Source organism: Zea mays, chromosome 1 (assembly GCF_902167145.1).
Source record: "Zea mays cultivar B73 chromosome 1, Zm-B73-REFERENCE-NAM-5.0, whole genome shotgun sequence".
Classification (NCBI taxonomy): Eukaryota; Viridiplantae; Streptophyta; class Magnoliopsida; order Poales; family Poaceae; genus Zea; species Zea mays.
Window position 1 is genome coordinate 246962646 of NC_050096.1, and position 21321 is coordinate 246983966.

General features: G+C 45.0%; 1 protein-coding gene, 1 non-coding gene and 1 pseudogene across 4 annotated transcripts; 1 reads left to right on the forward strand and 2 right to left on the reverse strand.

Moving 5' to 3' along the window:
* Nucleotides 1-10704: 10704 nt before the first annotated feature.
* LOC103645403 (uncharacterized) lies at nucleotides 10705-13823 on the reverse strand (annotated as a pseudogene).
* Nucleotides 13824-13961: 138 nt separating this feature from the next.
* Nucleotides 13962-14044, forward strand: MIR166i (microRNA MIR166i). Its single transcript, NR_121042.1, has one exon. It is a non-coding gene; the product is annotated as a microRNA MIR166i (primary transcript).
* Nucleotides 14045-17715: 3671 nt separating this feature from the next.
* Nucleotides 17716-21169, reverse strand: LOC100275378 (uncharacterized). Of its 3 annotated transcripts, none has more exons than XM_008671253.3 (4): nucleotides 21018-21169; nucleotides 20294-20345; nucleotides 18123-18746; nucleotides 17716-18041 (listed from the first exon to the last, which is right to left on the reverse strand). In XM_008671253.3, exon 3 carries the CDS (start codon nucleotides 18696-18698, stop codon nucleotides 18132-18134), a length of 567 nt encoding a protein of 188 aa, XP_008669475.1. In that variant the 5' UTR covers nucleotides 18699-18746; nucleotides 20294-20345; nucleotides 21018-21169; the 3' UTR covers nucleotides 17716-18041; nucleotides 18123-18131. The 3 variants fall into 3 exon arrangements, with proteins under 3 accessions (XP_008669475.1, XP_008669479.1, NP_001142938.1); XM_008671257.4 differs by having other exon boundaries at nucleotides 17716-18038; nucleotides 20717-21131; NM_001149466.1 differs by having other exon boundaries at nucleotides 17762-18038; nucleotides 21018-21154.
* Nucleotides 21170-21321: the final 152 nt, after the last annotated feature.

Sequence of the window (21321 nt, forward strand, 5' to 3'; positions counted from 1 at the left end):
ACGATTGACGCGGAATTTCGGTTGTGTAACCCAGTTGTTCTCCAACACACCATGTTCAGGCGTGTGCTTGGAGAGCAGCGGGGTTATGCTGCCGAAATTTCGTGGCAATCGTAGGCTACACGACACAAATCACAAGCATCGGCGTACACTCTTGGGTGGGTTTAGGGCCTTTACCTAATAGAGAGTTCACCTAAGCCATGGACGATCGTTGATGTTCTTTGTCTTTTGTTTAGCCTTTGAAATGGACGGTGATCGGAGGATGATGTATGACGGGTGGAGAAAGGATGGGGCACATTCGAATGAATGGATGGGTGTAACAAAGGCTTTTCTTGAGCACGCTTTCAAAGATGCAACTGGTCGTCTAGTGAAGTGTCCTTGCAATCGCTGCGAGAACAAGTGGCCTCAGAAGAAGGAAGAAATGGAGAAACACCTTTGCAAAAGTGGGTTTATGCCGAACTACCTTGTATGGTAATGTCGACAAGTATGGTAATGTCGAGGTGAAGCATAGCTCTAGGATTCCGAGCAGTATAGCGATGTTGTCCTTGCAAATCAGGCAAAACAGGTGTACTACCTGCCATATCCTCACCCAAGCCTTAGGGCTTGGTGGGTTGCAATCAAAGTCAACCCACAAGTCGTCGCTCCAGAGAGTGCTGACTACGTGAGTACGAGCAGGGACAACGATGATGCTGTTTTTCAACCAGAAGCGGCGTCGAATCAAGACATAGCTCACCGATTCCATGTGACCAATGGAGAAGGACTCGAAAATCTCTGTTGCAATTCAAGCGACTTAATTGAAGAACCTAGGTCAAAGCGCAAACGACCTGTCGTCGTTAGAAGATCAGTAAGGATCCAACGAAATCAAGAGCGTATGAATAAACAACGAGCCGAAGAAGCATCATCGGATGCGGATGACTTTTGATTAGTATGTTTCTTTTAGTTAATCAATTAAGCTATGTATTCCAATTTCCACATTATTAATTTTCATATTATTTGTTTCATATACTGTGGTTTGACATTAATTTATCTACAGTTGAACATGTTCAAGCATAGGAGATCGAGGAGGAGTGGGGGCAGCGCGGCCAGCGAGGACAGCTCGGGCAGTGGGCTTTTTCAGGGCACCTCACAGAGCCGACAGAGGCAGCAGCAACTTCTCGTCTGTCTAGACGAAGTGCAGGGTGAGGAGGGTGAGCAGGAGACTCCTCAGCAGGATGCTCATGTGCAGGGTGAGGAGGGTGAGCAGGATGAGGAGGTTGACCCAATGGGGGCAGGCAGCGCGGGCGACGCGTCAGATGGTTCTACGTCCTTCAGGTATTATTATGCATATTAGTTTAATTGATATTAGTTTCTAATCATTTCATCATATTGAATTTACTTGTATACTTAGGTATAAGAAGAGCAATGCGCTTGGTCCGAGACCTGCCGAGCGGAGGCTCATCCGGCCGCATGGAGAATGGTGGGGCTTATTTCTGTTGTGTTAATTTTTTAATGTGAACGTGATTGCACTAGTTTACTTGTTTTATTAATTTTTGTAGGTCATGGGAAGACTTGACTTGGGACGGTACAGGCAGACGTCCCAAGGTGAACGCGGTGTTGGGTAGCCTCTGTCGCTTCTACTACCCTGGCATGGTGGAGCTGAATGGCGAGAGGTTCGCGGCTATGCAGTGGGCTGACTGGGGTCTAAAGGACTATGTCGAGCCAGGGGAGTCAGGGGAAAGCAGTAGCGGAGGGGGAAGTTCGGAAAAAAACGAAGGACTTGTCAGGTGGCTGTGTGGGACGAGTTCTGGGTGAGTTTACTTTCGTATATAAGCAATTCATTGAATTATTGCTTCTCCTAATCTTACTTTAACTTAAATTGTACATTGATATGTAGGGGAGGTTCCAATTGCCGGATGACATCGAGGAGGATCAGGCTCAGTGGACACGTGTGAAGAGGCACTTTCGGAAGTGCGCTGATAAGATAATCAAGGATGCCATGTACAATGCTCGCATCGCGGCCGTCAACTACTACTACAAGAAGATAAAGGGGCAGAAAATGAGCAAAGCATTAGGGGCCAATGAGATCTACCTCACAGAGGAGCAGTACCTGGAGAGCGTTGTGGATTGGCTGTCGAAGGACATGGAAGCCTGGAGGTGGTTGGCTAAGAGATGGGCGTCGCCTGAGTGGATTGCAGAGTCCAACAAGCACCGTGCCAACCGTGGCACTGAAGGACCGGGGCACAGGTACGGCGCCGATGGACACCATGGTACCGCACGCCGCATGGTAAGTATATAAATCAAACTTGTATGTTACATCTATGAAAATTATATGGTTTAACTCTTATTTTTCATGCAGGAAGCTGAAAGTGGAGTTGCTCCAAGTTTTATGGAGGTTTACGTCCGTGGTCACCGTGGCCCTGATCCGGCGAACCCTGATGTGCTATGCAGCGAGGCGGCAAGGGAGAAAATGGTAAACAAGTTTGTATTTACGAATTAAATTGCATGTTTTGTGTCTAACTCCAACTTTCTTTGCAGAATGCATATGGGGAGGAAATGACTCAACGCCATGGGCCTGACTTCGACTGGATGCATTCAGACTTAGATGCCTCGGCGTTGTACCATAGTGGTGGGGGTAGAAAGCATGGCAGGTGAGGTGTTTGTGTTTGATTCGACGATTTCATTAACAAGAATGTGTCCACTTAATGGCTCAACTATGTGTATCATGCAGGTTTGCCTTTGGCACCGGCGTTGTGGAATATAACAGGACAATAGGTCAAGGGAAGGCATCGTCTTCGGGAGGGAGTTCTCGCTCCTCCAGGTCTGCTCGAGAGACTCAGCTGGAGGAGGAGACTCGGGCAGCACAGGAGCAGGCTCGAGCAGCACAGGAGCAGGCTCGAGCAGCGCAGGAGCAGGTTGGACAGCTGACGCAATATATGGCTTCTTATTTTCAGGTAATCCGTCTATCTCATCACGTGTCGTCATTGAATTCAAAGTATAATGTTGTGATTCTAACGTTGCATCCATTTGCAGGAAATGACTACTCGACTCGGCCCTGATATGAACTTGCCCGCTTTTCGCCCTCCCCAGGTAACACTATCTGAACACTTCAAATTCCATAGCAACTCTTTCTTTATTATCAAAAATGGCTCGCAGGCACAAGGATGGGGACAGTGGCCAGGACAAGCTCCAGCGTCGCAGCCACAGTGGACCGGTGTTGGGTGGACGCAGGCACCTCCAGGCACTTGGACGCCTCCACCCCAAGGATCGCAGCCAGTCCCGGGATGGGTGCCACCGCCACCGACGGGGTGGGTGCCACCACCTCTGGGGTGGCCACCACAACAGTACCCGTGGATGCATGCACAACCTCCTCCTCACCATGGATCACAGGTGACGTTCCATGTTTAGTTTTATGCAAATATTGACCAAACACAGCAATGTATATGTATAGTGATAGCAAAATACAGCCTTATTTGAATGATTGATGAATTGCAGGGTTCAGCGTCACATGCTCATGGATCGGAGGGTGGTGTCAACGTCCAAGACTTCCTCGTCCATGGTGCTGGAGGGAGTGGCCACCTTCCTGGTGGCGGAGGAGGGAGTGGCCAAAACTCCCACAGCCCGCCGGAGTGATCAGTGAGGAGTGAGTAGTGAGTAGTGAGTAGCTTATGGACCTATGGACTCTAGACTTATGGACTAGAGTTTTGTGAATTGTGTATTTGAATGGACAATGGACTTATAGACTCTAGACTTATTTGAATGGACTATGGACTATTTATGTATATGTGAATGTGTTTTGTGAATTATGTATTAGTCTTGTGAATCTGTATATGTGAATTGTGATATATTGTGTATATTGTTGTGAATTATTAATAGGTGCAGAAAAATCTGTTTTGGGGGGGGGGAACCATCAATTTTCGTCGGCCTCGGTGGTGGCCGACGAAAATATTTTCCCAGGCTATTTTCGTCGGCCACCACCTAGGCCGACGAAAATAGTCTGCACGTATTTTCGTCGGCCACCACCGGCCGACGAAAATTGATGGTCGACTGCCTATTTTCGTCGGCTTTTCCAAAGCCGACGAAAATAGGTTATTTTCGTCGGTGCCGACGAAAATAGCCACCTATTTTCGTCGAACTTATTTTCGGCGGCTATTTTCGTCGGCCTGCCGACGAAAATTCTCTATTTTCGTCGGTTTAGGCTTATTTTCGTGGGTTTTTGGCCCACGAAAATTTAGGCGTTTCCTGTAGTGTGAATGTACAGCAACAGTTATCCGAGGAAAGCTATTGATTCGATTTAATCTATTTTGTGAACATGAAGTAAAAAAAGGCAGTATGTTGTTGACCAGAGTGTGGAAATAAGTTTGGATTCACAATTTCACATTAATCGCAACCTACTGCAAATCTACAAGGAATCAAAAGTGTGTTTTTGTATCTGAGTTTTGTCCCTGCCAAATTTATACAACTGAACTGATTAAGGCAACTGCAAAGAATAAATTAGTAGGTTGAATCTCTTATGATTTTAGAAAGAAAGAACTGTAGTATGGATATTTTAGCAGCTACATGCAACACATGAGGCATAAGACAAGCCTCACCTGCTCATTATGGCCATAAGCCATCCTCTGTTCCATTCGTTAGCAAATCACATCAAATGGGCTTGAACAACCCGTAGGAATTTGAGTCTCTTCGTACAGTCACAAGAACCTGCTCGTGCATGATTGTGTTTTGTCAGTTCTAAAATACAACTACAACATTCATGTTTCCTGTTTCTAGTATTCCTAAATCATTCTTTGACAGGGGGTTCTTTAACATATTAACTTGATGTCGTTATTTATATTGCACTACAGCAGTTCATAAAAGATGTGGATTTTGTAGCACGGGATCAGGACTAACTTGATGGTTTTGACTGTCTTAACAGCTATTTCCATATCTTTGCAATGCCCCAACTTCAGCAGTCTGGCAATCAATTCATCATCATATCCACCAGAGGCTTCAATATCAAAGTTTGTGTTAGTTGTGGAGATATTATTAAGTAGTTCATCAAGGAAACCCTTAAGTGTTGGGCGATTAGTATCTTCCAATAGTGGATGATTTGCAGCATCAAAGAACCCAATTTTCGTCAGGGTTGCCATTATCTCACTAAAACCTGCACATGTGCAGCAAAATGGCAAATGGAAATCGGACTTGCAATGCAAAGGAATGCCTCAGTGAAGCAAAAGGTATGCAGATGCTTACCTTTGTAACGAAGAGTAGCCCTGTATATGGTAGACGCTTCTTTAGAGATACCATAAAGGTCTCCATATATCAAGGAATTCCGATTCGGCAAGTGTTCCAGAGCAAAAGCTGGAAGCTCTGGTAGTCTGAGCCTCTTTGCTGATTCATACAAGTTATGACCTATAGGAGTGGTAAGTAAATCACTCAAGAGCTGTGTGGAGTAATCCATTGTTTCAACATACCATTAGATTCCAAGGGAAATCGAAGTTAGACCAAATGGTGGTACTGTCTGCATATCTAGCAAATCTACATGCATGTGAAAGTAATTTATGTCATTAGTATGGTTGAAATAATAGCAATAGGTCTTAAACAGTTATATATCTTTAAATAGCTGCAAGCTGGCAATATTATTTCTGCCAATGGTATTTGAACCTCATTCTTTGCATGTTTGCAGGAACTCCAGAATTGATGTGGCATGAATAGGCTGCAATGGTCACTTAGAAGGGTTACATGGAACATATGTTGGCACTGAATATAAAAATAATTGACTCGACATATTCGTGATGCATGATATATAGAGTTCATGCAAATAAAAAAATACAGGGCAAGAACCGAAGGAGCAAGCAGGATCACAGTGAGCTATGGGAAGGGTCCGGACCTCAAGGGCTTGCAGCAGCACGGGCCGCTGACGGTCCTCCACACCGACATGGACGAGGAAGGGAGCTTTGACGTCGTTGTCATCCGCTGCGACTACGCCTTCCTCAATGGGCTTGCAGGACATTCTTCCTTTGGTTAGAGATAGAAAGTGCTAAAGCTTCTGTACAAAAAATTCAATCAGCACTTAAAGAGCAGGAAAAAAATTCTCAAAGAACTGGGAAGCAGGTTAGTGATTTCTAGAGATTGAATAGAGCTCTGGCCCTCTGGTTTCTTCAAAACTATTGTGGCGCCTTTATACTATTCCTAGATCACTTTGAATACATGGGCTAAGATACGAAACCACCTCCTCCCATGGAAAATTAAGAACTCCTCTGAGCTCAGGTTACCATCACAGTTAGCATCAAATACATGGAAAATTATGTCCACTACTTTGTCAGTCAAGTCCACTCCACAAACCTATAAAGCAAACAGTATGAAATTAATAAGAAAACAGATATAATATTTGTGAATAACTGGAGCATGTAAGCTATAAACAAATCGGCTAGCTAGCAGCCTAGGGCAGAACTGTACATACACCTGAATCCCCAAGCGCCATTATTCTCCACACTCCTGCTATATCTTTTTTGCCGTCATTTGTTGCAAGTCTTCACGCATCAGGATCAGTAGCAGCTCATGACAGCGGATCTGAACTACCACTACAGCTCCACCTGCACATGCCTCCCTCCCAAATCCGTAGCAAGTCTGTCGGGAGAAAGGTTGATAACAAACAAACATTAGTCACCTTCAATCAGTATCCACCACCATTTAAACCTCAGAAAAAGGGAAAAAGGTTTCGAAAAATCTATTCGCGTGTAGTTTCCCAAGTTCGGTACGACGCTTCATCACTCAATAGCCAATGCGGTGCTCTACATCGCTACCGGGACACAAATTGGTATTTTCGTGTGATTTTAGAAAAAAAAGGTATAATTGAAAAGTATCTAAAATCACAAGAGATGGTGTATGTATAATTATAGTCATTAGATATGTGTTTATTTTCTGTTCTTTTCTTATGAACCAAGATCAAAATTAACACAGAATGTGTATATATCAGAAACGGAAAATGAATCTAGTTTAGTTTGTGCAGGATGATGGAGTAGTTCGGTATGTTGTATCGGTAGGGGATTGATGATCGACTGACCTGTCGGAAAATCAGGCACGCCTATCTCGGAGCAGCATGACAGGAGGTCTGATGGCGATGCCGAAGAGGCTGCGATAGGTGAGGAGTGCCAAGGTTTGCTGAATGGACTACAATTCCAATTACGGGATAACAGTAAAAAAACATACACACCCGTTGCGACCTAAAGAATGGTCGGTTGGGTGGGGAGGGGGAGGATTGTACCTTGTTGTTGCGCTGGAACGAGAAGCGTAGCTCAGGGTCGATCAACTCCTCGTCAAAGTCATCGATGGCGAGCTCGAGATCCTGGTGGCGGCCGTGGGGCACGCTCATGGTGGCAGTCTCACCAAGGCTGTGGCCTTGCAGGTGACGCTCACCTTCCCCTCGTGGCTCCGCTAGGCAGCCTCGTCGTCCTCCCTCGCTCTCCTCCTCCTCCACCACCCACCTTAGAGTTCTGCGAGAATCAAAATTAGGATAGGACTATTGCATCTGATAATACTGAATTCAAACAAGAAAACTCACATGTCCAGCCCAAAACGCTTTCTCCTTCCCCAATCAGCTATTACCGCTGATGCTATTGACAGGGCATACACCGCTGCAGCCATTTTCCGCACGAGATGCTGACATGCTGTGTTATCCGGCCAAACATAGCAAACTCAGTTTCACCCGTTTCGTCCCCAGCCACGATGACAAGTTTGTACCTGATCCGATTAAGAACAATTTAGTAACCATAGATGTTTCGATACAGGTCATTAGGTACAAAACCCAAAGAATGAGAAGTATAACTGGGAAGTAAAGCTCAAATAAAAAAACATGGAATCTTAGGCACACAACCCAATCCCGAGTATCGACAAAACATCCGAGAAAAAAAACAATAGGGAATTCCTCACTATAATTAACAGAGGCACTCGAAGAATAGTGTCCCTAATTATGTTTGCAAGTCTCCATGCTACAACGGTCAAGCTAATCAGAACATTCAACTGGTAAAGTATTGCCTTCATAGTTCAGAGGGGACGTGACATATTGTTGGGCTAATGGGACAAATACAGTGCATAAGGAACATGTTGCATTTTCACTTTATCTTGATTATAATTGGAACAACCATAGTCTTGATTGTATGCCTGTGTGGCTGTGGTTGTGCGACATACCAACCTGTTGCGGTGGTGCAAATCCTCATGCACCAGCTATTTTTTTACTGGCCTATGGTGTCTCAGTAAACACCACAATCATTTTGCTATCTGGGCACCGGGCAGAGACATTGCTCGAGGCTTCTACATGTCCTAAATTATTTGCTAAAAAACACTATTCAGGCATGCTTGTATATATCTAGCATCCAATTATTGATAAAACAACCAAACATAGTTCAACCAATAACCAATTTTAAAAGCAGAAATATCCTGCAATAATTCACTGTTAGGAGCTTAGGAACTTCATAGCCCGAGATTGTGCTGATCCTGGTTGAAGCTTATAAGTTGGCGAAGGAACAATCCAAATAATCCAAGCATGGCAACAACATATAACTTGATATTCTTTTTGACATAGTTTTCCAACACAGACAAGGAAAATGAAATACTTATTACAAATATGACTGGATATTGCTGATAGCAGCAGAGATATAGCAATACCCGAACTAACCTCTCCAACATTGCTAAATGCATAGCAAACTGTCCTGAAAATAGCGAGTCCCATTGCATCAGGTAACCTACATATGTAAAAGTTGCGGCTATCGGAAGTCAGCACATTGCATCAGGTAACCTAGGCTGTAAAATGATTTTTGCTAGTTTCATCTAGTGATGCTTCTAATAAGTAGATTTGCATGCTTATAATTACAGGCAAATAAATGGATGAATGAAACAAACTGAAACTATTTTTTGTTGATTGAAGCACGTGATTGCATGGCACAGCACACAAGGCCCAAATGATGTCGGTGTTTAGTACATATGTGTAGCTAATTTGGTTAACATAAACTGAGATGAACAGTTAGCCCACTTGGTCCAACTCTCTTGTATAGACCCAAATACAGTTTTGCCAAGAACTTTTTGTTTATTTTTATCTGTACAGAAACCAATTACAATTCTTTCGTGAGTGTTATGTGTCACCTACAGTTGAGTAGGACAAAATTATTTATCATTATGCCACCAAGCAGAAGTACCTGTTAGATATTCTCTGGAGATGCTAATTTAAGACCATTAATTTCAATAAAACAATATGGTGTCAGTGTTCTAGAATTTAATCCAGATCTCAGCCTCCTTATAGCAGCAAGTACATTCATAGTCTGTTGATCGACAAAAATAAATGCAGAAAAAATGGCTTAATGTTTGGCCACAGCAGATGAGATAAAACCATAAATGTCGCAAGAAAAGTTAGTTTGTTACCTTGCTAGTACCAGGTACACCATGTATATAAGGCAGCGTCCTAGGCGTTGATCATTGCAGATTGCACATCCTTTACAAATATCAACATCTCCATTTCTCTGAAATCAGACTTTTGGTGGCACCAAACATGCTCAGGAATGTTTGGTATCCCAGTCTTTTGTAGGCCATATATTCTAGCTTTTCTTGAATTCTGTGTGTAAATATTTCATTTTAGTAAAACAATACAAAACAATAGATGAAGAGAGAAGGGTTGTTTGTTACCGGTGCCAATTCATGTGATTGATTCCCTCTAGCAGAAAAAGAAGATGTAAGTTCTTCCTCCTCATCATACTTTGAATCTTCATCAGTGTCACTATTATAATCATCACCGACATTGTAAGGCTCATTAATGGGATCTTTCTTTGCCTATAAAAAATGAATAGGAACAAGCTTGGTCAAGGGGAAGATTGGAATGGTGTCCAAGCTTCAAACAAGATTGATTTTCATCTCAAGAGTGTCCAAGGTCAAGAATGAAGCTGCAATTTATTATTTTTTTTTCAAAACAGACAGGATAATCTACTATCATTATAACTTTAAAAGTGCCATTTAAATTACATTTGCAATAGATAACTAAAATTGATTGAGTATCCTTGCCTCAACAAACTCTAAAAACTTAAATAGACATGTCACACAACAATTTCCATTCCTCTCGTAATGCCTACTTTCCGTACACGACTAAACATCTCCAGAGCTTGTAATGTGCAGCAATAAACAAGTGCTTAATACATTTAACAGAAGGCATGCGTTCGGCATATCGATAGGTGTCGAACATTCACCTGGGCATGGTGCTGGCGCAACTGCACGATGCGCGTTGGCGAAACTGCATGACGGCGGACCACTGGTCTAGGTCGGCCTGGGACCGGTCGCAAGCGTCACAGAGGTGGTCGTGCACGGTGAGCTCGACGATGGCTCCGTCTTGCCCGCGTCGTGCTCTCGACGGATGTGGAGGCGGAGGTCGAAGCGCCTGGGGCAGGGCGTGGTGGAGACAAACCTCCTACATCGCTTCTTCAGGTTGGGCACGTCGAACAGGGGAGGCAAAACAGGGAGAAAAAATTCATTACCAAATTTAATACATACACATTTTAAAATATTAAATTTGTTTTAACCATTCGGATATCCACTTTCATCCTCCTTATATCTAATTCGATTTTAACCTCTAGTATCTTCATCCAAACGCACTCAGAGTAGATAGATGCGGTTCAGTTCAGTTGACTGCACGAAGTCTGCTCATCCTGTCGCCAAGTCAATGCCTCCTGCTTCCCAAGGTATTGCCCAGATCAACAAGTATTGCCCAGATCACATATCACAGGCAACTGACAGCGTATCCATCGTTGCAAATTTCCAGAAATTTCTGCACATCCAATTGAACTTCTCCACTCCTACAAATATTCTTCAAAGCACACACAAGTACACAACACTACAATAGCTATCAATCTCTTGGAAAAAGAGAAGCAAGAAGAGGAACAAATCTCCTGTCTTGAAGAAACAATCAGTTAATTACACATGAAGGAAAGAAAGATATAAATGAGACGAGCAGATGTGACCTCCCGCGTGGAGTTCCCTAATACACAACGCAACTAACTGGATGCAGCGGCCGTGGGAATTGCACGGGGGAGGAAGGGGAACAGAGGGAGGGGGACATATTTATCACGTTTTTAATTATTAAGAAACTAAATCAAAGGGGGTTGGAGTTAGCAGCTGAGGATCCCGCCACCCCCAGTCCCGGAAGAGCGTGAAGAGGTTGGGTTACTGCTGTTGTGAGGCCGCTCGCTGGGGACGACGGGAACGGACAGGGCTCCCTCCCTGGTTAGTGCTGTTGTGAGGCCGCTCGCTGGGGACGATGGCGTTGGGGAAGAAGAAAATTACCAAAGCAGAAGAAGCCGCGGAACAGGACGAGCCTCACCTGCGCCTCGCCGCGCCGAGGGGGAGGGGTCGATCGGTCGGGGGGCGGTTGCGACGACGCGAGGAGGCGTGAAGGTGGGGTGGGACCGGCCCTTGTACTGGAGCACCGTGTCCAGCCGCATCTCCACGCCGAAGCTGCCTGTGTCGTTCTCCGCCTGGAACTCACCCACCCCGGGCCTGGTCAGCTTGATGGGCTTGCCCACGCCGCCGACTCTCACGCTCTGTGTCGCCGTCTTCCGTGCCTTGTGCTTGACCCCGGCACGGACGCAGAGTCGTCGAAGCAGGTGCCGTTGAAGGAGAAGGTCACGGCGAGCACGCCGTACTCGATGGACCGGTACATGTTGGGGTTCCGAAGCGACACCGTGGCGGTGACGTTGAAGGAGATGGTGGAGTTAGACGCCGGGTCGGCGGGCGCCAGCGCGAACCGCTGCAGCACGGCGTCGTCGGCCGTGGCCTTGGGCGGGAACACCATGCCGAAGGCGAGCACCAGGACGGTGATGAGGCTAGGGTTTTTTGGATCCGAACTGGAGAGGAAAAACAAGGATCGCGAGCGGGTGTGCGTGGGGTGAGAGTGCGCGCATCGGACGGCTAAGAGACTCTAGAGCGTATTGGACGGTTGAGATCGTTGGAAGGCAGAACAAGTAGAGACAGCCTACCCCTTAGAGTCTTAATAGGTAGTATAGATTGTAGTAGTTGTGTTCGCTTCATTGCGGTTACCGGAACTTTATTTTTAATAAAGCTTATTTCTAAAAAAATATTCTTTAGTGTTAAAATCAAGTGGCCTTGACAGTATAAAAGGGTCATTTGTTTTCCGTGGGCATTTCTTGCGGATATTTACAGTACAAATTTAGTAGTATGAGCAAAGTTCCTTTGATGATTATTTTAGGGTTAGTTTGAGAACTTTATTTTTGTAAGTGATTCATATTTTTCTAATGAAAAATAAACTAATTTTTTGAGAAAATAAAAATCATTTGAAAAAATAAGGTTCTCAAACTAGCTCTTAATAGATATTTTCCTTGGCATGGACGCATGGTAGGGTCTGTAGCGGATAATATCAAACCAGTTTTCTACATTCTAAATTTATCTATCGTAAAGTTGATTATGTCTTAGAACATAGCAATGTTGATGCCAAATAGGCAGTAGGTTTACATTTAATAAGCTCTATTAAAAACAGATAAATGAAAAAAAAGAAGAAAATAGGCTAATAAAATGGATTTGTTCATGACTGCCCATTAGTAAGGCGTGTTTAGTTTATAGGAACTAATTTTTAGTCCTCCAATTTATTCCATTTTAGTTTATAAATTGTTAAATGCGGAAACTAAAATAGAGTTTTAGTTTCTGTATTTAATAATTTCGAAACTAAAATAAAATAAAATAGATTGACTAAAAATTAGTCTATATAAACCAAACACTTAGTTTCCGTATTTAGCAATTTGGGAAATAAAATGAAATAAAATAGAGGGACTAAAAATTAGTCCATATAAATCAAACACTTAGTTTCCGTATTTAACAATTTAGGGACTAAAATGAAAATAAAACGAAGGTACTAAAAATTAAATTTTTTTAAATTTTTAGTGACATGTTGTAGATTATTACAATAAACAAACAACTCCAATGTGGTTTGGGTTGCTCTAAAAACTACTTTTAAGGGATAATTTTTTGTGTTCTTTTGAGATGCTCTAAGTAAAGAAGTAACAAAAGACAAAAAATACCAAAAACAAATTAGACGATGTTTTGCAAAGATAAAATAAATAATATGGGTAAAGAAAAATGCTAGTTCAGTAATGATAAATGGCAACAAAGAAATAAAGTGGAGAACAAGACTGCCTTTTTTATGACCCGCTTGTAATCCACAGACTCAGAAGCAGCAAAAGGGCCCTTTTCTGTAGCAGCAGGAGGACGGTGCCTGAAGGTGGTAGTTTCTTAAGGGCTAAGCCTGCAACGAAAACAGGAGAGGCAATGCAACCTTTAACAATTTGGTCTTTGCTAGGGAATAAAAATCATGAACTGATGTCAGAGTTAAGCACTCCTGAAAGAACAAACCTTTTTACTGATCCTTTCCGCAGCAACTGATCAACATTATGCTTAATCATAGCACAAGAATAAGCGTAATGATGACGGCCAAAATTTCACAAAAGGATTACTTGACTTTTGTGTTGTGCCTATAATCTTCTCTGCATGCTCTTAGTTGACTGTCGTTATTCACGGAATCTTGGTCCAAAGTTTTTGCATAATCATCATCATAGCTCTGAGCATATATTACTCATGATTGCGATGTTGTGGCTAATTAAGGCTCGTCGTCTGCCCATATTCAAATGCACGACCACCAGTAAATGTCTGAGTCGTCAGTCCCCTTGACGCACGCACGCTAATCTCCTTTTGGCGTCGCTTTGTAAGATTTTTGGTGCGTACTTGTTCAGCCAGTGCAAGGTGAAGGTGTAGTGTGAAAGCAGCAAAGAAGCTCGGCTCGGTGTAGCTGCTAGAAAGGGGATTGCTTGTGGACTTGACGCCATTGCCTGCCACAAGGCAGCATCATTTGCTGCAGAGCTGTACAAGAAAGAGAGAGAGAAAACCACGGCCGCGATCGTCGTCGGTCCTCTTCCTCCGGCCTCCGTGTTCTTTCTAAGTCGTTGTAACGATCGTCTTGTTGAGGGGAATGTCGTCTGGCGCGAGACCGTACCAGACGACGTGCTCTCTCGGTCGTCGGACGGTCTCGGACCAGGCTTCATTCCCCCCAACAGCTCAGTCCATCAGGGAAGAAGACGGTGATCTCTGCTGCTGCCGCCGTGCTGTGATCTGAGCTTATTGTGCTTGCTTGCAGTAAGTGCTCCCATTCTCGTTTCATTCTCTTTCAGAGTTCTACACTTCTACTAGGCAGTGGCGAGTGGCGACGGCGATCGTTGCTTGACCGTGAATGTCCCCACCTGCTTCCTAGCTCTAGCTCCAGCCGGTTCACTTCAATCGTCCTCTGAATCTTCATGATAGTTTCGTTTCAGATCAACTCAGTACACTGTCCATGTGTTTGATGAAGAGGAATGCGTAGGCCACAGCTAGCTTCAATTCAGACCTGCATCTTCTCGACCTGCTGCTGGTATCAGTTACTATCCCTACCATGCATGGATCGTTACCGCAGGAACTAACCATACGTGATAAGTGGATAAACCGGGTATGTAATGAACGGTACGGTAGGTTTGGTTAATCTTGTGACGACGATGATGGCCGGCCGGCCGGTGATCATGACCGGCCGTGGGCGGTGGCCTAATCTGCATGCATGGGTAGTTCTCGTGTGTCGTCCTCGTTACGAATCTTTCCGATCATGGAAAGATGGCTTCCAAGATTGCTTTGTCAGTCGTCTACACGTGCGCGTCCGTGCGCGTCCACTGACCACAGTTGAGCTGCCGGCAGATGCAATGTCCGGGGTCACATGACAAACAGCGAACCATCCAATTCCAAGCGCCAATGCGCAGCAGCATTACTCATACTAACATAGATAAGGTACAGGGTTTACAAGGAAAAAATCATGGACTATGTTGTTTGTTCAATAATCGATATCCGACCTAAAGATTTTTGGCCGTGCAGAGTTTGTAGGGTTTTGTTTTTTGAACGCAAGCGAATAGTTTGTACGTTTCATATAGCAAAAAGATTTAGTGAGAGAACATTTGGTGCTTGTTTAGTTGTTTACGCAAAATACACTTTGTTAATTTTATCCATTTTGTTGTAGTATGGTCTTGTGCATCCCCTTCAATGCATTCGCCCTTACACTTGAGCAGTCAGCCCTCTATAAAACCCCACGCCGAAGGAGTCACAACATGATCGAGGCTGCTCTCTCGCTCTCCCTAGCCATCATACCCCCCCCCCCCGCCCCCTACAATATGGGTAATGTAACATAAATAGCAACCACAACGATGCACACTCGATTACTAGTGATAGCAAGTTTGAATAGGTTCTAGTGTGGTCTCTCCTAGATGTAGCCACCAAGCCTCCGAGTAATTGATGTGGATTGCTTGGGGGTTCACTCGGTATTCGAGCAATTTATGGGTGGACCCTTCCTGCGATGGTCATCACACGCTGAGCGTGAGTCTAGGTTTGCTCGTCTCTTATTGATGACCGAAATCTCGGGTGCGCGCAACGCATCTGCTAGATATAGCCCCCGAGCAATCCTTGTGGATTGCTTGGGGTTTATTCGGTACTTATGTAGTTTAGGGACGGACCCTTCCTACGATGGTCGTCGCGCACTGAACGTGAGTCCGCTTAGTGCCGGAACCGGACGTAGTCCTGGGTGGTGATCCTCTGAGCGGGTGGTCTTCTAAGGGCTTGATCCTTGATTTGCATGCATCCCCCGTCGGAAGGCCTTTCAAGGTCTCTTTGAGGGAAGGGCCGCCTTCCACCGACCTAGTCAGCGCGGGGAAGGAGGTCGTCGAGCTACGAACGGGTTATCCAAGTGAGATCCAACCACCCTTCGATAGTGTTAGGTCTCGGCGAGTGGTCCCACTGGGGCACCTCATTGAGTCCTTCCTTATTCGATCTTGTATCGGCCCTTTGGCTGGTCTGACTGGACAACAACTAACAAGTATATGCATACTACTGACTGGACATCAACTAACAAACTCAGAGTTGGAATGCTTACTTATGAACTTATGGAAGAGTTGGAATGCTTAGGCGATGTCGTGACCTGGGAACAGAACCAACACATCCACACATATGCTTAGACGATGTGATCAGTAGGAAAAAAATGAAGATGGCGCCTACAAAGGAACAACCGAATATGCAACTCACATTGTCCTCGTGCTGGGTGACGGCATCGCTTATGGCGCCCCTTTCCCACTCTTTAATATTAATCACGGTGTGCTGTCGACGATGGAAGGCGTGCGTCATGGGGGAGAGGATGGAAGGGGAATGAAGAGTGCTGATTGGGGACGTGGATTCACGGGCAACTCTTATGGAAGGCGAGACCGGCGTGGTAGCGAGGAAGGAAGGTGGATCTCGGTGCAGGGCGCGAGGTTGGTTTCCATTGATGGACTGTCGTCACAACCAACCTTGATTCCACTAATCCAGTCGAGGATGGAAGAAAACACGTCGAGTGGGTAAAGATAGAAGGGGGAAAGCTGCTCAAGGGCGAAGATGGATGGGGGCGTTGGCCGTACCTGGACGGAGGAGGCTGGTCGGTGTTGGGCGAGATCCGCGGGAGAGAGGCGGGGGCACGTCGGGCGCAGCGACATCCATGGGAGCGCGTGCAACGTGGGCGCGGGATGGGGGGCGCGGGCAAGGGTAGGTGGGGGCAGGGTTGTGGGCAGACTTTACACTCTTAATAGATTAGTATAGATTACAGTCAATCTTAACCCCTAGCCCGAAGTCGTCATTCCCAATCAGGGCTAGTTTTGCAACTCCATTTTTCCAAGAAAATCATATTTTTTCAAGAAATAAACTAATATTTTTTAAAAATTTAAAATTCTTTAAAAAATGGGGTTTCCAGGCATGTATTGGTGTATGGCCGCTTTCCAGGACTGTGTGGATGTGGCCAGCCTCTGGCTGCCCCTGGTCAGCCACGATGTTGCCATGGCCAGGTACATGAACAAGCAGGGGATTTGACCGATGGGTCTCCTGGAAATGGAGGGATCGGTAGCGAGGAAAGCAGGGGACGCGACATCCTCAGTCGTGCATTGGACACGGTCGCCGGTTGAGAATGAGGGCCCTTGCCTTGCCTCGACTCGACGAGCCGGGCCCCGATCCGCCATGTCCGGTACCCGCGTGCCCCATGGGAACTCCACTAGCTGGAGATGGGGAACGGGTGGCCCTCGTCAGCATGTGGCTTGTAGTCCCTCGGCCATTGCTGCCAGGCCTCGGCATGTGGGCCGTGTTTTGGCCATGCCCGACGCCTGTGATCTGTCCAGGGTCGACTGTCCCACCCGCGAGTCGCTCAGTCGCCATGATGTGCGCAGCGGGGAATTGGTTGCGGCTAGCGCTCGTGTGCCCAGGATCATCGTTGCTTTGGGCTTGGCCGCTAGTGGAGTGCCCAGTTCGTGCCATTTCTTCCATCGTCGGCGGATGGTGGCAGGGTAACGGATTAAGGGTGTGTTTGGTTACACGTGTAATGTGCCACGCCTAAGGTTAGCACCCTGCCACACCGTGTAATGTGTCACGCCTAAGGTTAGCACTCTGCCACACCTGTGGCGTGCCTAAGACGCCTAAGGTTAGATCTTTGTTTGGTTTATTTCCACGCCTAAAGTTAGGCACACCTATAAATGTGTGGCAGCTGTTTGGATTACTACCACACCTAAGGTTAGGCACACCATTAAATGTGCGGCTACTGTTTGGTTTATCGCTTAACTCAATTTGTGCCACACTTTTTTAATAGAACTGAGCTTATGAAACAACACACATAATTTAGGCTAGCAGCACACAAAATTTAGAAACTGTCTCCAAAAGGTCTCATTTTTCACTAGAAGCATTAGAGAAAAATCTGACACTACTAGAACATTTGCAATGCGAAATTGGAGCAAAATTTATTACAGTCCAATGCCTTCCTTGCTTTGCAGAGATTCCATAATTGTAAAAGGTACTGGTGCTATGCACTATGCTCATTGGTACCCTCAAAGTTAAAAATCAACAAAAAGAGCAATGTAACACTAGTCACAACCACCAAATATCTCCATCAATTGACATCCATCAACCTAGAAGAAATGCAAAAACCCCAACTATCACACCATTCATCTCCTACATGGATCATCCTGCTACAATTGCAAAAAATATCTCAAATTATTATAAGCATAAACAATAGAGCTATAATGATAGAAAATACAACAAAAAATTACCTAGTCGATTCATAGGTCCAAATCACTCAGATGCTTTAGTACCCATGACTCAAATGTTATGTCTGATGCAGCAGATAAGAAACCACGCATACCCTTTTGATCTTTGTGTGCTAGATACATTCCTACCATTAACTTTTGATCAGTAGTAATTGTCATATTCTCAAGCCTTTGCCACAATATTGCATCAGGGTTAACAAAAGGCATAGGCACTGGAGGTGGTGGCTTCTTAAGATCATTTTGAAGTTCTACCAAAGTAGCACTGAGTTCATCTACTACCTTTGTTGTGCGACTCTTTGGTTCCACGTTCCTCTTCGCTGGTACTCCCTCTCCTTGTGGGCGCTTCAGTCCAGAACTTGACGAGCTATGATCAACACTTTGAGATGGATGATGATTGGGAGATTGTAAAGTGTCAGAATCATCACCTAGATCATGCACAGGCTGAGGATAGTTGGAGAAGTCACTGCACACATCATCATTGAAGTCACTGTCATCTCCAGGATGAGTTTCATTCATACAAGTTGTAGCTTCCATGGCTAGAGAGCCATCAGCACTGCTGTTAATAAACAACTCTTGCATTTCATTGAAAAACTTGATAGGCTTAGAAAGGAGCCTTCTTGCCCTATCCTGCATACAGAAACATAGAGCATAAATAGGAATTTTTAGGAACATGTATCCTAAGCATTTAGAAACATAAGCATACAGAAACATAAGCATTAAGGCTGCAGCAACAAACTTCCATAAAGAAAATACAGAAAGCATCTGAAAGCATCTAGAAGAGGGAAAACCATGCCTCATCTTCATAAACATAAATATCTTCATAAACATAAGCATCTAGAAGCAACAAACTTCCAAACCATGCCTCATCTTCATAAACATAAATATTAGTACCATCCTCTATTATGAAGTTGTGCAAAGCACAACAAGCCAAAACTATCTTCACTTGAGTTTTGAGAGGGAAGAATGGTTGGCTTGTGAGTATCTTAAATCTGTTTTTGAGTGTACCAAATGCTCGTTCTATCGTTGTCCTAAGAGAAGAGTGTCGAAGGTTGAATAATTCTTTTGGATTCTCTGGCCGCCTAGTACCCTGAAACTCCTTAAGATGGTACCGAACACCCCTAAATGGAGGTAATATGCTAGGTCGTGCTGCATAACCCGCATCTGCTAGAAAGAAATGACCTACAATTGGATTTAACTAAAATTAGCTAGTCATTTTACAAGCCAAAAAGGGGTAACTCGTGTGTCTTGTCTACTACCTTCGGGAATTTTTAAGCCTAAGGGACGTGACAATGCATCTTGGAGCACAAATGAGTCATGAGCTGATCCTTCCCATCCAGCCAACACATATGTAAACCTAAGATCAAAATCCACGGCAGCTAACACATTCTGTGTTGGGTAGTGTTTTCTACCTCTAAACCTATCCTGCATATAAATGGGGACCCATGCTGGTACATGTGTGCCATCGAGTGCTCCTACACATCTCTATCAAACAGAAAAATAGGTATTTGTAAGTACCTAATATAAGGATCAATTCCATTTATATATGTGTGTGTGAGATATGTTACCTCAAAGTAAGGGTGAAATCTTCCCGGGCTACTAGATATCTTTGGATGTGTCTCTGTGGTTCTCATAGTAATGAGGTCACGTGACATGACACATAGAGCATCTAAAACAAGGTTGAAGTACCTGCTAACTGTTTCTCTGGACCGTAGGAATTCAAACCCAACTGACCTATTTGTCCATCTATGGCCAACAAACTTTAAGAACATAGCAACCTGTTCTTCAACAGAGACATAGACGGTATCCTCTAACAGCCTACGAGACCTTAAATGGCTACATAACCTATGTAAAACAAATTTGCGCATGCGCAACTCACTAATACAATTGGCTTCTGTCCCATTAAACAACCGGTTGAGCCGCCTCTCTAGTTCCAAATCTCGTTGTAACAAAGGACCATATTTGATACTCTTCTTATGTAATCTAGACAGTTTATACCACAAAAAACCACACAAATGGTAGTGCAAATGAGCACCCTTCTTCTTCGTAGGTACTGGTTGTAACTATTGTAATATTGAAGATACATCTCCTTCACACCCATCTAGACAAATTAAAAACTAATTACAACCTTTAGAATCTTGGAAAATGCAAGTTTCAGAGAGTAGAATTTCAGTTACCTTTAGAATCAGTTACTCAGTTCGCAGAATCAAAATAGGTGCACTCCTAATCCTGTACAAGTAGAAAAAAGAATCATGAGATGCTACAACAAGACACGGACAGAGAGGGAGAGAAAATAGCCCATTTGCTGTTTTGGTGGCCGGACGAGCGTGGCAAAAAAAAGGAAGGAAGAAGCACGTCATGGTCTGGAGATTGAACGGCTTGGAGCTCTGCTTATTTGCTGTTCTTGGCAGACAGACAGAGAGGGGGAGAAAATAGGCCATTTGCTGTTTTGGTGGCCGGACGAGCATGGCAAAAAAAGGAAGAAGCACGGCATGATTTGAAGATTGAACGGCTTGGGAGCTCTGCTCATTTGCTGTTCTTGGCAGAGACCGGAGGAGATCGACTGCTCGAGGGAGAGACCGGATTTGTTGGACAGAGACCGGATTTGCTGTTCTTGGGAGCTTTATAATTCCATCTGCTCATTAGCTCGCGGCTGACGCGCCCGCCTAGCCGGATTGGAGCAGGACGCGCCCGCCTAGCCGCCGGTCCAGCATGCCACAGCCACGGACTGGAGCCCGCCACGCGCAGCTCAAGATCTGTCGCGTCCAGCGCCACGCGGCGGGGCCCGTCCCCACGCCGACGCCGGATCCAGGTGAAGAACGAGGCGAGCGCTGCAGGGAAGGAGGATGGAGGCGAACCACTGGGGAGCAAAGTGAAAAGTAGAAAGGGGAAGAACCTCACCGTGCTTGGAGGAGACGAGAGCCAGATCCAGGTGCGGCGACGAGCAAGTGAGGTGAGAGGAGGAGTGGGGCGTGCGGCGTGCGGCGGCCAAAACGAGCGCCCCAGGTGCGGCGTAAAAAAATACGGCAAGGGTTGTGTAACACGCCACACTTTTCGTGGCTGCCTAATATTAGGCATGAACCAAACACTTACCGACAAAAATGGGGCATGCCTAACCTTAGGCTGTGGCATCTGGGGCAGTGAACCAAACACACCCTAAGAAAACAGAAAGATAACTATTCACTAGTTAGCTAGGGCGGGCCCC